We start from the raw sequence: 16,814 nt of genomic DNA, 5'->3' as shown, positions 1-16,814 counted from the left end.
TTCAGCTAGCTCCAATCCTCCTCCAGATGCCACTGCCATCCTCTGGTGGTGTCCCTTAGGCTTCCGCGGCTGCAAAAGTACCCAGCATCTAACAGGACCACAAACTGAAGAGGGGGCCGGTCACACTCTCCGGCGACACGCCCCCTTTCTGGTCCACTCAGCTTCCAGCCCAGCTGTCCAGAAGCAAACTTGGATCCAATCCGGAGGCAGCCGGGCGGAGTTTCGGGACTTTGGTTCCTTCTCCCCCTCCTGCTCTGGGCGCTGGCCATTGGCAGAGCCTGGGGCTGCTCATTGTGTGTATGGTAATAAGCGGCTGCGGCGCTGTGCCCCACTCCGCCTCCCCGGGGCTGCGCCGCTGCTGCCATCGACGCTATGCGCCCAGCTCCGCCGCTGCCCCAGCTGCCCCGCCGCCGGGCTCCTATATAAGTGTCGGAGCGGGACCCAGGGGGCTCCTGAAGATGAGGGCTGCGCCGCCTCCGTCCTCTCTGCAGAGCTCAGCGCTTCTGGCCGGCCGCCTGCCAGGGGAGAGCACAGCCCAGCGCCCCGCAGCAGCGGCAGGGGGCCGCGCAGGGAGTAGCTGCATAGCACTGGCGGCTCCCCTGCCCCCGCGGCCGCTGCCATGAGTTGCTCGGACGTGGTGATGCACCATTCCCAGGCGGCGTGTGGGGCGCCCCAGTATCTGCCAAGCCCGGTGGCGGCAGCCGCGTATTGCCCCCTTCCTGCGCCCAGCCAGCAGGTGAGCCGCCGGTCTCCACGGGGGCTCGGGCCGAGCGAAGGGAGGGGAGCGTTCACCCGGGCGTGGGGCGGGAAGCGCAGGCGAGGTGCGGGTGGGACTCCCTCGGGCCAGAGGAGCAGGAGCTGGGGTGCTGCGGTTCTCTCTGTCGGAGCAACAGCGCTGGGGGATTGCAACCAAAGTAGGGTGGCCAGATGTCCTGATTTTACAGGGACAGTCCTGAATTTGGGGCTTTGTCTTATATAGACGCATATTACCCCCACACCCTTCCCGATTTTTCACACTTGCTGTCCGGTCACCCTAAACCAAAGGCGGGTTGAGAGGGGCACTCTCTGCTCGGGCACTGTCAGTGCACCTCACTCGGGACGTCCTTGCATAGCCCCACCTGCCTGAAGGGGCCGAGGCAAAGCAGCGCGCCTACAGCTGTGTGTAGAGATCATGCAGGGGGCTGTGTCCCTGCACGAGGTATTGGTGTATGGAGGGGTTCTCCCTGCCCCGCGTGTGCCTGTGTCCTGGCCCTGGCTGGTCAGATCGTGAGTGGCACCGCGTAGCTGCCAGGCTGGTCTCTGCGGTCCCGTGCGCCCCCACTCCCTGTGTTATTCCTCTGGAGTTAGTTTCCCTAGCGCGGGGCACCTAGCAAAGGACCAGCCCCTCAGCCGGCCAGGGAGCGCGGCTGTGTGCGCGGCTGGGCTGGGCTGACTCTGGGATGGGCGCTGAGAGATGAGCGAGCCGGGTCTGCCATCCCCGCAGCGGGCAGCTCTCCAAGCCCCGGGGGGTGGGAGTGGGGGGCGCTTCCCCACATCCTGCTGTCAGTTCACTGAGGGGAAGTTGCCAACCTGCGATGACAACCAGGAGAGAGGAAGCGGCAGGGACCAGGCTCCTGGGGTGAGTTTCCCTCTGATCCCGGGGCTTGGGCTTGGGCTGAGTCCGGGGGGACGCAGGCCGGGTTGCGGACGGAGACCTTTCGAACTGAGACCTTGTGCTGATAGTGGACACATCTGGGAAATCTGGAAAGGAAAGGGAATCGCTCCGGGTTGGTGAGAGAATCTCAGCAGGCGGCCCGGGCTTTGAGGGCAGGAGTGAGTTAGCTGGCAGTTTTTCACCAGTCCCGGGGAATGCACTTGGCACTCATAGATATCAACGTGTGAAATATACATAACAAGCAAGCAATATCTCGGGTGTAACATTTGGGGGGGGGGGCGAAGTAGGTGCAGCGCTTAATTTGTAATGAAAGAGGTGCCTGGGCTCAAGCAAAACAATTTTTCTTTTTACTTTCATAACTGAGGGGGCAAGCCCAGAGGTGTCTGGGCTCAGCCCTGGCAAATCCTGACACAAATTAAGCACTGGGCAGGTGTGTTTCAAAGAGACCTCTCTTAGGAGCTAGTGAGGCGGTTTTTTAAGCCTGAAAAGTTATGTTTCATTTTAAAGAGGGGAGGAAGCCAATCTTTACCCCCTGTTCTCGTTTCCAGGCACACCCTAGTAACCCCCATCCCACATAAAGTCTGCTGCTTTAAATAAAGTATTTTGTGTATTAATGTTAATGGCTACTTGCATTTGATAGTTGTCAAATCTACACTGTTATCACAACAACCACATATACTATATACACTCAGCCACCTTATGCAGGTACATAGCTGAAGATGTCTTAGGGATAGGACAGACTATGTCATATGAAGCATCCTGTTTTTTAAATATGTATTTTGCTTACAAAAAGGCATGTAATTGTATGCCCACCTAGTTTTACTTTGCAGAGCAACTTTCAACTGGTGTAGATGTTAAAGTCTATAAAATGTTAGTGGGGAGGGGAAGGGGAATTTTTGAACAAAACCTTGCTCTTTTGGAATATCAGCTAAAACAATTTTACACTTGAACTTGGTGATCTGAATCAGGAAATTCTTATCGGGCTGACAGCATTTTTAGACTATGCAGTGCGTGGGTGAAGTGGGACTAATATTGACTTGGCCCTAATGTAGTCATCTGAGAATACATTTTTTGGTTGTTGCTGCATTCCATAAGGTTTTATCATTATTATCCATGAAGATTGTTTTCTCCGTACATGGGAAGTGACCCCTAATATCAACTTGCCTGGGAGACACAAATATGGACAAAAACATTAAAATTCCTACTGAATGTTATTGTTTCCTTTTTATTCATTGTTGTGTGCGTGAGAGAGAGTTTTTGCATAAATGATTCGAAAGCTGACTTTTCCAGGTTGCTCGCGTTGTTCACAGGCAATAGGAAAATTTGGTGTTTTTATCCATTGCAACATGCTTTCAAATTGATTTTTCAAATCTAGGTCAGAGCTTGCAGAATGGAAGGCTCTAATTTGTCTGGGAATTTTAGTTTTTAAATTTTTTCTTGGTGTCCATAAGCATACTTGTTAACTTTAAAAATATATAGTGAAAATAAAAGTGCTCCATTTGACTGGAAAACCTAAAAGCATAAAATTAGGGTTGAAAATGAAGTTTTAGGTTTTGTCTGATTTGGTTACATTGTTCTTAGGCTTTTGGTATAATGTACACAGTACTTTTTGTAAGGAAATACATTAAACAGTCATTAGCTTTAACTAAACTACAGTTTGATGTGGCTATTCCTGCTGCTTCACACTTTAGATTGTGATTGTCTTCACATGATAGAGAGAAAAATGAGCTTGCATTCTGCATTTACAGATATCAGAGGTTTTAAACATGAGTATGATGTTTGCTCATCCACTATAAGTTCCACCAAGTATAAAATGTCCCAGAAGCACCACAGTGAAAGCTTAGTTGCTAGTAAACTTATTTTATTAATAAAGAGAATTGTTGTTGGGTCAAGTTATTTTACTGCTTTAACAATAAAAGGGATTGTGTTAAATATACAAGATGAGAGAACATAGAGTTGAACCAATACAATGTATGGGTTACTGCAAATAAAAAAAATGCTGTTATTACAAAAGTCACATCAATAATTTGTTTTTAATCAGTTCATCCCATTTGCACCAGCTATCCTTAAATAGTTCACACTGCTTCTGTTGGAATAAGCGGGTTCCTTATGAACTGTTGAAATTCAGGCTGTAAGACTAGAAAGTAGAGCAGTTCTATAGCTCACAGAACCGGGAATTTTGGACATTCTAACAGCAGTGAAGTTTGGAGCAGTTTATAAATTTATGTTGTAGTGCCCTGAAATCCAACACTTAAAAATAAAACACAAAAACTAAATAATAGGTTCCTTTTCCATCTGTACAATCACAATGGAATAAATTGTTGTTCAGACAGTATTCCACACTGCACAAAACAGACGGGTTTCTTCAAAATTAGATTGCCAGGGATATTCACCCAATCAAGCAATTTGATTGCCTGACACTCCTTAATGCTTTATAAATGTAACTATCACTGGGTTTTTATTCCTCTTTTTGTGTTCACCATGTAATGCTCTTCTAAGTGCTTGGTAAAGATATGAACTATTTTAAAGAATTTCTTCTTTACTAGAATTAAGAGTCTTTTTTTCAAAAAGTGCATTAATGGAACGTCTTAAAAACAAATCTCTGTATCAGAGCTAATGAGCTGGAGCTCATCCTTGACATTTCCAAGAACTCGACCTTACCTTTTCCAATGTCATTACACAACTGGTGTTGTGTTTTGGTACTCAATTGGAAAAAAATAAATTTAATGATAAAGAAGACTAATCTGTAGTGGATTCCTTTTGGCCTTGGAGTTTCAGATTCTTTACAGGGATTTGGTGGTGTGTTCCTTTCGCTGAAGTTTAGGCATCTTGAAGGATTTTTTGTATTGGATACAAACGTTTCTATGCTTGCTTTTGCTATCTGGGTTGCATCTTTTAATAGACCTAGCTAGTTCCTCAGCTAGAGGACCTAATCTGTTTTATACAAGCTGAAGATTTAGCCCATAATAACTATTTGGAAAGATAACCTCACTTATTTTTATTGGTTCTATATAGGTGTGTTGGCAAGTGTGCTTTTGGCATGCAACTAACTGTTGTCACATCAGCCCTATGAAAGGATTTTGAAGATAATTTTTTAAAAATGGGATAAGAATGCAATGGCATCTTCTTTTAAAGTAATCACATGATTTAAAATTATGGAATATCAAATACTTGTTGCATGCAGAAGTGAAGTCTTGGGTAGATTTTTTTTTTAAATAAATGATTCATCACTCCTTTAAGAGTAACCCGTCTGCCCCTTTATTTCTATATCTGTAATTCTGCGCACCCTAAAATCAATGCAGAATTTCTGGAGCCTTGGCTTTTCACAATTCTGTAGCCAAAAAAAATCCCTTAATGGCAAACTAATTTAGCATGGGATTTTAAAAAGAGTTTAAGGGGATTAGGACCCAACACCCGTTAACATTCAGTGGGAGTTGGGTCTTAACACTCTTGGGTTTTATATTTTTATATCACCTAGATCTATAGGAATGCTGAAGTCCAGGGCATCTGTCCAAGAAAATAGATGGGATATGCATGTGTGCACACAAGCACACACAAAGTGCCAGGTTGGACAAGTGAAAATGAGGCGCAACCCTGGATTAAGCATCCGCCTGCGTATTGAGTTTTCCTTTTTTCCTCCTGCCAAAGTACTAAAGAGTTGAAAAGTACACTGTACCTGTATATGTGTGATAGTGTTATACTAGGGATATACTGCTCCTATTGATGTGCAGTCAGGACCCATGCTTATAGAATTCCACAATATTCAAGATATTAAAATCTGTCTTCTAATTTTTATCAAAATGCTTCCTCAGGATCTGATTCAAGTCCAATGGGAGCCTTTCCATTAACTTCATTGAACTTTTGATCAACCCTTAAGGCTCATCTTTAAAAGCATCCTTCAAGTTCATATTATAGATATAGTTGGCCAAATCCTGCCATAATTTACACCCCATGCAATCCCATTAACATCAGTATATATGGGCTGGCATGCTGTATTCCTGCTATTCTTGCTAGTATGAATTTCTTGCCAAGTCTACTCAGTATAAATAATTATACTTAACAAATATATGCCCCCTCTTATTCTTATCCTCTGACTTGGTGGTTTGTTTCTCTTCCACTCGCTTTCCTGAGATTGCCAACCAGGGGGACAATAGTTGAGTGGGCCGTGACTGGTTTATATTGGAACAGGAGTGAGATCTAAATTTGTAGCCTCTCCATTTCACATGGGCCATCAACATACGGTCAGATGATACCTACTTCCATTCATTCCATCTCAAACCAGATTTAAGATAGTGACCTAAAGAAGAGAGGCTCAGTATCCCATTACCAATCTGCTGACCCACCCAGTGTCCCTGTGGAAACTTTATTAACCCCAAGTATATATTGTTTAATTCAGGTAGCTACATCTTTCCATGGAAATAGTTTATTAAACTATATGGCCACCAGCCCAACACACTGTTTAACAAAGAGTCATTTTAACTGTGCCATCCTCAGTTCCCTTTCCTCTGCACTGTAACTGATAATCCAAAGGTTCAGGTGAAAAAATTAAACTAACTTTGCTGTGCAGAACTATTTTGCATATGCTCATCTCCTTACTTATTCATTTGTAATTATAACAATTAGCACTTTATATTTTCAAAGTACCCTGCAAATACTAACTTGTAGCCTGGAGCTGCATTAAGGAATTTAGCTAGCTAGCTAGCATCTGATTATTTAAGAATGTCCTCTTTTTCCCTTTTTGTTAAATGCTTTCTAATTTATGTAGAGGAGCCTCTTTTACACAGAGTCGTGCCACAGTTTGCTACTAAAATTCCTTTTTGGTGGCTTTTACTAGAGTGACAGGCTTTTTCTTTCGAGGGGGTCATGTGCTGTTTTCTCAGCCTTGTTGCACAAGATTTTCTATCCGTTTACACCAATAGAAAGTTTAGCCATTTCAGTTTGATTTCTTGATCAGTGTATATATTTATCCAAAACTCTGAATGCTTATCCAACCTGAACCTTCATACTTTTAAGGCTCAGTTGTCCCTAATGATTTGCTATAGACTTTTTTTTTTAACTAGGCATAATAGGATCTAAAAATAAAGAACCCTATTTTTCCCCCCTGTAGGATGGGCCTGCTTGTGAATAGATGTCAAAAATAATGGTGGCTTTTGGTTTATTCAGCCTACTTTGTAAGGCTGTACTTGTCCAGAGATCCAATGGCACATGAACATGATTTGACCCACTACCTTAAATGCCATGCTGGATTCCTTGTCTATGACCTAATCTTAATAGCAGGCTGCTGCAGAGACTGAATTCCCTTATTGGACACCCTTGTTCCTTGTGTGCTAAACTGAGCTTTAATTCTACCTTCTGGCCCATGTAGAGACATAGGTTTCCAGAGACTATAAAGCTTCAAAACAGATAGGAAGGCTTACAAGCTAGAGGTGGTAGGGAAATGGAAAGGAGGATGTCATGACTAGTACATGAGCATATCAGAGACCTGGACATAATTGGGAAGTGTGTTGTGTGGGATGGGATCTGATACATATTACTCCACATACAATGCCATATTTTTGGCTCTATCTAAAAGAGAAGACTAGCAGTATTAGACTTCACTGATGATATTGTGCAATCTGCAGCTGCTTAAATACACGGCAGAACTGATGGTATGACAAATGTGCAAGTGAAACTGGGTTAGCACAGATTGTGGTTATCAGCAGCTGAACCAACACAAGCAAAAATATGGGTAGACATATTCAGCCAGTGGTCAAGAATCTTGTATATATTTCAGATAGCACGGATGCAAACATAAATGCTCACAAAGAGATCTCTACTCACATCCAAAGAAGCAGCTCACCAGTTAGCAGGTAGGTAGAGAAGTTTAAAGGGGAAGAGAACAATTTGATTTCTGTTAAAGGAAATATCCTCTGAGAAGGGAGATATTATGTCACCATTAAGTGATCTCATTAGAGATTCTTATTCAATAGAATGCTGTATTTAGTGAAGAGAGGATTGACTGTAACTGGCATTTTGGTTGCCAGAGCTTTCCACTTGTGGTATAAAATTGCATATGTCTTTTAAAAAACAACAACCTGTTCAATAGTCTTTCCATAATAGTAAACAGAATCATTCATAGATCCTGAAAATTTTATGTTAACATAGAGCTCTTATTCTTATCTTTGCAAGAGTCATCAATTGTGACTGTCAATCATTTCACATTATTCTGTGCCCAAAAGCTTACACTTGTCAATAATCAGCACTACTGACTTAAAAAGAGAGGAAAAATACCAAAGATTCAGTGTTTTCTAAAACCAATCAAACAACTGCTTAGAATAACTTGTAATAGTTCCTCTCGTGGACTAGAGGAGGTTGGGGAGAGTGGAAGATTGAAATGGAAAATAAATCAGATTCATAGACTGTGGTAAGCAGAACATTCCTGCACAAAGAAGCAACTCTAGAGATAAGTTTTAATTTCCTGAACTCCAGTCTCTTTATGGGAACATTGAAAGACTTCCTTCCGGATACCTAAGTCAATCCAGGGGCTATATTAAACAGTGTGTGTCTAAATAATTGTGTGCATGCATATGTATTCATACATTTGCAGTGTAAATATATGTGGTATATCCATGATATATATCAACTTCTACATTGCTCTATACATAAGGTCTGGCATTTGGCCTGGGGCAGGGGTAGTCAATTTTTTTTGTCAAAGTCCAGATGTCGTGGTGAAGGTATAGTCAAAGTCCAGACTCCAGAGAAAATAATAATAATAAAAAAACCTCAATAGTGATAATAATAAGTAAATAAAAAGATTTCAGGGTCCGTTCAAAAGTATCTGGTGGTCTGGATTTGGCCTGCAGTCTCCCTCTTGACTACTCCTGGCCTAGGGTCTGATATAGACCCTAATATATCAATACCTGTTAGACATCTATAAAACTTTCTCTTTTGGTTTAAAACAGAAACAACAATAAAAACTCTCACACTTCTGGCCTGGTTTTTAATGAGAACTGGGGTTTGTCTGCACATCTAGATTATGTGTAATGTTATGGCACTCTCACATATATGAAGTACAAGATATATATTATATATTGTAAATTCTATAACCCCATATAGTGTATTAAGGCCTGATCCTTCAGTGCTTGCTTAGACAAAAATATAACTTCATTGAAAGTCTTGCCTGAGTAATAATTGCAAGATCGGACATTAGGAGAACATCATTTTATGAAATTTCATGTTAATACAATTTTTAAAAACATATGTTCTCATCACCCCAAACTCCTCCATTCAAAAAAAATTGCCTGACATAATTTAATACACAGCTAGCTAGCTATGTTTTCACTTCTAAAGTAAAGCTGTTCACTTTTAAAGTGAAACCATTCAGAGTTTTGCTATTCTCCTCTGCACATTTGTCTTTCCTCCCCCAGTTTGTGTGTATGTGGAAGGGGCTTGGTATAAAATGTGAGCTCCTCTAACCGTATGTCTAAATAAACAATATTCCACAAAGCAATTGCTCAGAGAGACTTGCCCTCTATTAGCTTGAATTGAATTTCCAAAAGTCATTTAGGATCGTCTGAATCAAAAATAAAATAAAGTGACCTATGGTTATTATATCCATCACAGAATTTCGTGTAACATCATCAGAATTTGAATGATTACTTCATTGTTGCAGTGTTCAGTCAACTAAACTATTACCTTAATAGTACAATCCAAGACTAGGTTCTGCAGTATGTTGACTCTCTACTAAAATCGTGGACGTCAAGGTTATAGGCTTGTTAGGTCCATTTGCAGTATTTGGATTATGATGATTGTAGTGAATTGATTTAAATAACATGCATTTTCTAGTAATCACTTATAAGTAATACTTGTGTTTCTACTTCATTTCACAGTAATTAAACGCTGTCTTTTTAAATATCCCAACTGTAACTGATTCTGTAATTTGCCAGATTGCAATAGAGCTTCCGATTATATAAAATATTAAAATCAATTTAGTATACGCTTCTGTAGAAGGAAGTTCATAAACTATCTAGGAACCAAAATTTGCTATATAAATAATACATTTGTAGGAAAAGGTAAGAGCCATAACCATGAGGAGATATTGATGGCGCTAAAATGTTGCCAAGCAAATCATAATAGATGGGTCAAGCTCTACTTTTTAAAAGAAGCTACTGAGTACTGATGCATGTGTACTTCAGTCATGTCTGTGTTGCTGAATCTTGTCTGTGTGTAGAGTTGGTTGTTTAAATGGCTGGCTGGCTGTGAGCTGTTGCTGCTGCAGCCTATTGGTTGGGGTGAGCTTGCTTTCTGTGAAAACTGTTGTAAAGTGGAACATCTGAAAAATATGTTCCATGCAAAATTGATTTTCACACACATTTATTTTGACATTTTGGTTTGATTTGAGGGAGCAAAGAGTTGGGAATAGTTGTTCACAGGCTTCTGACTTTTTTTTTTTTTTTTTTTTTAATTTTTTTTTTATTTTTTTTTGGGGTTTTTTAATGTTTTTTTTTTTTTTCAAATTTATTTTTTAATTTTTTTTCTCTTATAGTTTAAAAAAACCACTTTTCTCCCCCCCCGTCTTTTTTTTTTTTTTTTTTACAAATTGTTATGTAAAAGGAAAAATGCAACACAGGCTTAAGTGAGGGAGGAAAACAGTTTTTTTCTACTATCAGTGGCATTACTTTGTGCTATGAAACTTCTCAAAAAGGGTCAGATTCTGCCACTTTTATTTATGTGTAGTAGTATGTCACTCCGTAAGTGGTCTATGAATTGATCTCAGGGGCCAAAAGAGTTATGAACTCTGTCACTGTGGAACATTAAAACAGTGATACATAGGGTTCAGGGTTTTTCTATAGAGGTCCTGGTTTACTCGGTTTCTTGGCAAACACCCAGAAGCATTCATTCTAAAGTTGAGAGTTTATTGATCAAACAACTCCCCCCCCAAAAAAATTAAAATAAACATTTATATTGAAACTGAAATTGCATGATTACGCAAAACAAACTTAATCAAAATCTATTAAAATCTCTGCTTTTGGAGGCAAAATGTAAGCATCTCTCATTTTCATTAACAACTTTCTTTGATGAAAAGGAAGGGTTAATTTTACTCTCAATTCTGATGTGTGAAAGGATATTCACTTCCGTTTTTAACAGTCAAAGGTGGAAGAGAGATGGATAGGGGAAATATGCTTTTTGTTGATGTTTCAGAAACACTGGGAGGCTGGTCAGTTCGGAATGGATGCTTTAGTCTTTCCTATTAGCCAGGACACCTGTAGCTTGGACTCAGGCTCACATGCCAGTCAGGGATATCATCTGGCTGGGTCCTTTCTCCTCAGATAAGACAGGGCTGGGCCGTCTCATCTTGCTGTGGTAATGCATGCAGAATAGTTGATTTCAGGATGCAGTGAAAAGCTGAGCGATTGAGAGATAGGGTAGGAGGGAAAAAAACAGTGGGGCAGAAAGTACCACAAAAAGGAAGGGAGAGAGAACAGGATTTCATGTACCTTTGCAGTGCTGACAATTGAGTATCCTCACTGATGGACTGAGAACTGGATGTCATTATGATATGATGACTCCCAGGACTCAGAGGTGAAAAACAAAGTTCCTTGAACAAGAGCAAGGCCTGATGGCCTACTTCTTGGGAAGGAAATCCTTCCATCTGGTCTGCTCCCTCTGTCTTGGGGTGGAGGAAGGTTAGTTGAGATGAGTTGGGATGATTCTGCAGAAAAGGACCTAGGGGTTACAGTGGATGAGAAGCTGGATATGAGTCAACAGTGTGCCCATGTTGCCAAGAAGGCTAATGGCATTTTGGCCTGTATAAGTAGGGGCATTGCCAGCAGATCAAGGGACGTGATCATTCCCCTCTATTCGACATTGGTGAGGCCTCATCTGGAGTACTGTGTCCAGTTTTGGGCCCCACACTACAAGAAGGATGTGCAAAAAAAGGAAAGAGTCCAGCGGAGGGCAACGAAAATGATTAGGGGGCTGGAGCACATGACTTACGAGGAGAGGCTGAGGGAACTGGGATTATTTAGTCTGCAGAAGAGAAGAATAAGGGGGGATTTGATAGCTGCTTTCAACTACCTGAAAGGGGGTTCCAAAGAGGATGGATCTAGACTGTTCTCAGTGGTAGCAGATGACAGAACAAGGAGTAATGGTCCCAAGTTGCAGTGGGGGAGGTTTAAGTTGGATATTTGGGAAAACTTTTTCACTAGGAGGGTGGTGAAGCACTGGAATGGGTTACCTAGGGAGGTGGTGGAATCTCCTTCCTTAGAGGTTTTAAAGGTCAGGCTTGACAAAGCCCTGGCTGGGATTATTTAGTTGCGAATTGGTCCTGCTTTGACCAGGGGGTTGGACTAGATGACCTCCTGAGGTCCCTTCCAACCCTGATATTCTATGATTCTATGAGACATGTTGGGAAGCCAAGTTGGGTCAAGGTGAGCTGGGATGGGATGAGGTAGATTTTTTTTTTTCCAAAGTCTCTCTTAAGAAACCCATAAAGGGGAAAAGTGGGTGGTATAATTCATCCCCTCATTTTTTGTCCACCAATTAGAGCTGATATCTGCCACAACAATATTGGTCCATTAATTTCTGGACCCGTATCATCTTGTGTATTAAGTCCAACCTCAACAGAATTCTTGAATCCTATCATTAGGCCTTTTTTTGTTTGGACTAATTTAGTTTCCCTGTCTAGTTTTCTTGCACTTGTTCATAACATTCATTATTGAAAACAACTTGGCCTATTTTAACAACAAGCAACAAATATGATTAGGGGTATGGAACAGCTTCCATATAAGGAGAGATTAAAAAAACTGCGACTTTTCAGCTTGGAAAGGGAGGATATGATAGAGATCTGTAAAATCATGACTGGTGTGAAGAAAGTAAATAAGGAAGTGTTATTTACTCTTTCTCATAACACAAGAACTAGGGGTCACCAGATGAAATTAATAAGCAGCAGGTTTAAAACAAACAAAAGGAAGTATTTCTTCGCATAATTCACAGTCAACCTCTGGAACTCTTTGCCAGAGGATGTTGTGAAGGCTAAGACTATAAAAGAATTCAAAAAAGAGCTAGATAAATTCATGGAGGATTCGTGGTCCATCAATGGCCATTAGTCAGGATGGACAGGGATGGTGTCCCTAGCCTCTGTTTGCCAGAAGCTGGGAATGGGCGACAGGGGATGGATCACTTGATTATGTGTTCTGTTCATTCCCTCTGAAGCAGTTGGCATTGGCCACTGGGCAAGATGGACCTCTGGTTTTACCCAGTATGGCCGTTCTTATGTTCTTATTTTCCATAGTTAATTCCCAAAGTTATAGGTTATTTTGACATCTTATGAACTTTCACTTACTTTTCATAGTTGAACTCACAATATTAAAGTGACTTTGTGGGCCCAGTTAAAACAATATAATCCATCTCTTTTATGAACCATTTCTTCCCATAATCAGAAGTTTGCTCATAAACTCACAGTTATAAACAAAACAAAATGAAACTTTAAATTTTCTTAACATTACATGAACTTAAATTGGCTTGGCACTATTTTATCAAATATGGAAAAAATCTTATTGGCATAACTATTTACATTTCTGTAGTGAAATCAGAATAAATCAGATACTGATATACTGCATACCTTCAGCTAAAGGTAGGAACCTTGGTCTTACATACATTAGGATGGTATAGTTTAACATGCACTATTATGTTAAACTCATTTGTCATATTTTAAAAATCAAACACTATTGTGTTTCAGACATTTTTACCTCTAGGGTTGCCTAAAATGGAAAACCAAAACCTTAAAGCCAGGGTGTAGAACACCCAAAATGTTTTGACATCTTATTAAGTTATTGGTTGAAGGGTGGTTTGAGATGTAATTCACAACTAGTGCAGTAGCAGACCTGAACTAAGCTGGCATTTTGTTAACAAGAGGGTTACTGAAAGTATTATTTCAGTAAAAGTCTGCATTAGCAACTTCAACAGTTTAAAACACTTTATTTTTGCCACTTTTTGCTTCTTTTAAAAATGTACTTTTTCATTAAACCTTTAAAATGAATACTAATTACAGAAACCATGAACTTTAAAACAAAACAAAAAAGAAACAAAGCATTTCTTTAAAGATATATTTTTTAAAAAATTAATAACTTTAAAACCATTGTCAATGCTTTTTTCTTTCTTTTTTTTTTAAAGCAAAAACATTAATGGTTTGCTTTCATGCTTATTTCAAAGAAGCCCAACACATTTAAGAATTTTAAAACAAACTTTGGTTTTAAACTTTGAATAAAATTGCTTGTTTGCCAAGGTGCCAGCTTCTGAGTATGTAAACCCTTTAAGACCCACATTGGGCACCAAAAATGGTGTATTAATTTAGATGTAATAAATGGGCCAAAATTGTTAGCATAATCCAGTCGCTGTCTTACATTAAAGAGTGTTAAACAAGTTCTGGGGTTTGGGAGACAGAGACCTCAGCCTGCTTACTACCATGGCAAACTCACCATTTTAACATTTTATTAAAGATGCAGGAAAGAAGGAAAAACAGTTAAAACATTTGAAATGTAAAATTTTAAGTAAGACTTTTCATTTAACAACATTTTTTGTTTCTTTTTGCTTTAGATGAGAGTTTTAGAAGAAAAAAACCCTTGTTTGACAGTTTCTTAGATGATATCAAAGATGATAATAACTGTCCTTTCTTGGGAAAAGAGAAAAAATTAGTTGAGATGGGCTGGAGGTGCTGTTGTAAAGTCCAATCCTATTTCATCTCAGATGGTATTTGGAGTTCAGCTGGAGCTTGTAAGGGTGGCGATGTCATCTGAATCCCTCGCTCCAGCCTGGTTTGCTTAGGACATTTCTCCGGATCAGGATGACAAAGTTCCGGGATCCCAGGAAATGATGGGGTGGCAGCCATGATGCTGATGCCCTTTCCAGCAGCCTCTGTCTGTTCTTTCCTCTTCTCCTCCTCCCCTGAGTTTTTTTTCTTTAGGGACCCAAAAAGGGAGTGTCAGGTGGACAAGACCATCCCCTTATTATTTTGTCCACCCGTTAGGCCTAGTTTTGGTTCACTGATTTTTTGGACCAACATTTTCCTGTTTATCAAAGATGATCTTAACACAGTCATTGAGTTATATCAGTAGGCCTTTTTGTTTAGACCAATTTAGTTGATCTGTCTTCCTTTCGTACCTTTTCCCATCAACATTTGTTATTATAGGTTATTGTGACATATCATGAACATTTACATACTTTTTACAGTTGAGCTTGCAATTAGGTTGTCGGCCCAATTATTACAACAGGTTCCATTGCATCCCATGGTGCTAGTATGTGTCGAGTGAGGTGGTGTTAATAGAGAATGGGGATGACAAAATCTGTTCTAAAGTGACCTATTTAAAGTGAATGTTTTAAATTATACAGTGTGTGGCCCACTCTTCTGTAAAGTTGGGGTCCATACCTACAGCCTCTGCGGCCTATTCATAGCAGTGAAGCTGAATAAAGACTTCAGGATTGACCTGTTATCATCTGTGTTATGTTTGTTTTTTTCAGAGGGGCTGAGGTAATGGAGTGGTGGCTACTCAGTGCCTGTGAGAACTGGGACTTTAATGAGTGCTTGAGCAACGGGAAACTCTGAAGTGGGGCTGGTTGAAAAATTTTGAGAACTTTCTATGAAAAACACTGACAGTTTTTTAATGAACATGTTCGTTAAAATGTTCCTATTTTTTCTACCAGCTTTACCCTTAAGACATTATGCAATGTGTATATTAAATATATGTAATTTCCTTTAAGGAAACTGGGTGTTGTGATTCCATAAACTGCCACTAGTGATGCGTCTTCTTGTTTTGTTTTGTTTTGTTTTGTTTTGTTTTTAATCCCAGAAGAAGTTAACTGTTTACAACAAGATGCAAGAGTCCCTGGAGGTGACCCTTCCCAGCAAACAGGAGGAGGATGAGAAAGACCAGCCCACTGAGATGGAATACCTTAACTCTCGCTGTGTCCTTTTCACTTACTTCCAGGGAGACATTGGGTCAGTAGTGGATGAACACTTCTCAAGAGCTTTGAGCCAAGCCAGCAGCTTCAACCCAGAAACTGCCCTTTCAAAAAGCAAGCCAGGGCTAAGCCCTCTGTGGAGAGGTAAGAGAAGCAATAGTTTGACTACATGCTGTCTAGCTTACGCAATCGATCCGCTTTATGACAACACATGCTGCATTATGGCTGGAATCTTGCTGATTTAGTCGCGGTGGAAATACGCCCTTGCTCCAGAGTATGTGGAAGCAGCAAGGAATTTCTTGGGGGTGAATGGCTGGAATTGATGGGCAGGGAGCAAGAATAAAAGATATACAGGATATAGGCTTTTCAAATTCCTCCGGGCATTCAGTGGGGCAATTGAAGGCTTTGAGGAACAGGAAGGAGTTAATGTGGCTTCACAAGGAACTGCTGTGAGATCTAAGGCATAACTTTAAGCCCCAAAGTTTGAAAAATGTGGTCATAGAGGATAAAGGGCACTAGCCAGGGACTCAGGAGACCCAGGTTCAATTCCCTGCTCTGCCACAGACTTCCTATGTGACCCTGGGCAGGGTCATTGGGTTTCTCTGTGTCTCAGTTCCCCATCTGTAAATTGGAGATAATAGTACAGTGCTTCCATGCTGCTGTGTTGTGATCATAAATATGTAAGCAGGGTGTGAATGAACTCTCCCCTGATAGCTAGCTGCGAGGAGGAGAGACTTCAGGAGCAAACTGTATTTACATGAGCACACCTACTCTGCTTAGATATCCAGCAGATATCCAGTGTTGTTCAAAGTGATCAACTTTGGTGGTGTTTGGTTACAAATCACTTTAGTACTGAATGCAGGGATAGTGAAATGCTGTTATCAATGTTGTTGTCTTTATTATATGAATAAATGGGAGCAGAACTGTGCTTAACCTGTCCCAAATGAGGGGGTCATCCTCAGCTGAAAGGACCTTGTTAAGCCAAGGGCTTGAATGCCAGACCCCTGTGAAAGTAAGAGGGGTGGGGACAGGTGTCCCAGCCAGGAGGTGTGGACTCTTCCTAAGGCTCCCTGGTCTGGTTTAACCTGTTTCTCCCCACTGTTCAAAGATAGAGCTAAATAGGCTCCATTAGGAGCCTTTGTTATTTTAAGTGCTTAAATGAGAGCTGATATCACTTGTGGTGGAACAGCATTTATGCCCAGCCTGCTAAAAGCTGAACATC

The 16,814-nt window shown here is 40.9% G+C and overlaps 1 protein-coding gene across 3 annotated transcripts in view; it reads left to right on the top strand.

Annotated features, from left to right (window-relative positions):
- Window positions 1-347: 347 nt before the first annotated feature.
- Window positions 348-16,814, top strand: part of VGLL3 (vestigial like family member 3) — a 33,940-nt gene continuing 17,473 nt past the window's right edge. Inside the window, exons 1-2 of one of the 3 annotated variants that reach the window (XM_024205507.3) lie at window positions 348-736; window positions 15,619-15,736. In XM_024205507.3, coding sequence (XP_024061275.1) covers window positions 620-736; window positions 15,619-15,736 — 235 coding nt within the window. In that variant the 5' untranslated portion in view covers window positions 348-619. Of the gene's footprint in view, window positions 737-15,480; window positions 15,737-16,814 lie in introns of all 3 variants that reach the window. The other 2 variants (XM_024205506.3, XM_024205505.3) reach the window with 2 other exon arrangements.

The sequence above is a fragment of the Terrapene carolina genome, unplaced genomic scaffold (genome assembly GCF_002925995.2).
Source record: "Terrapene carolina triunguis isolate 2854851 unplaced genomic scaffold, T_m_triunguis-2.0 Scaffold38, whole genome shotgun sequence".
In the NCBI taxonomy this organism is placed as follows: domain Eukaryota; kingdom Metazoa; phylum Chordata; order Testudines; family Emydidae; genus Terrapene; species Terrapene triunguis.
Note: the sequence above shows the minus strand (reverse complement) of the source record. Positions and strands in the feature narration are given on the sequence as shown.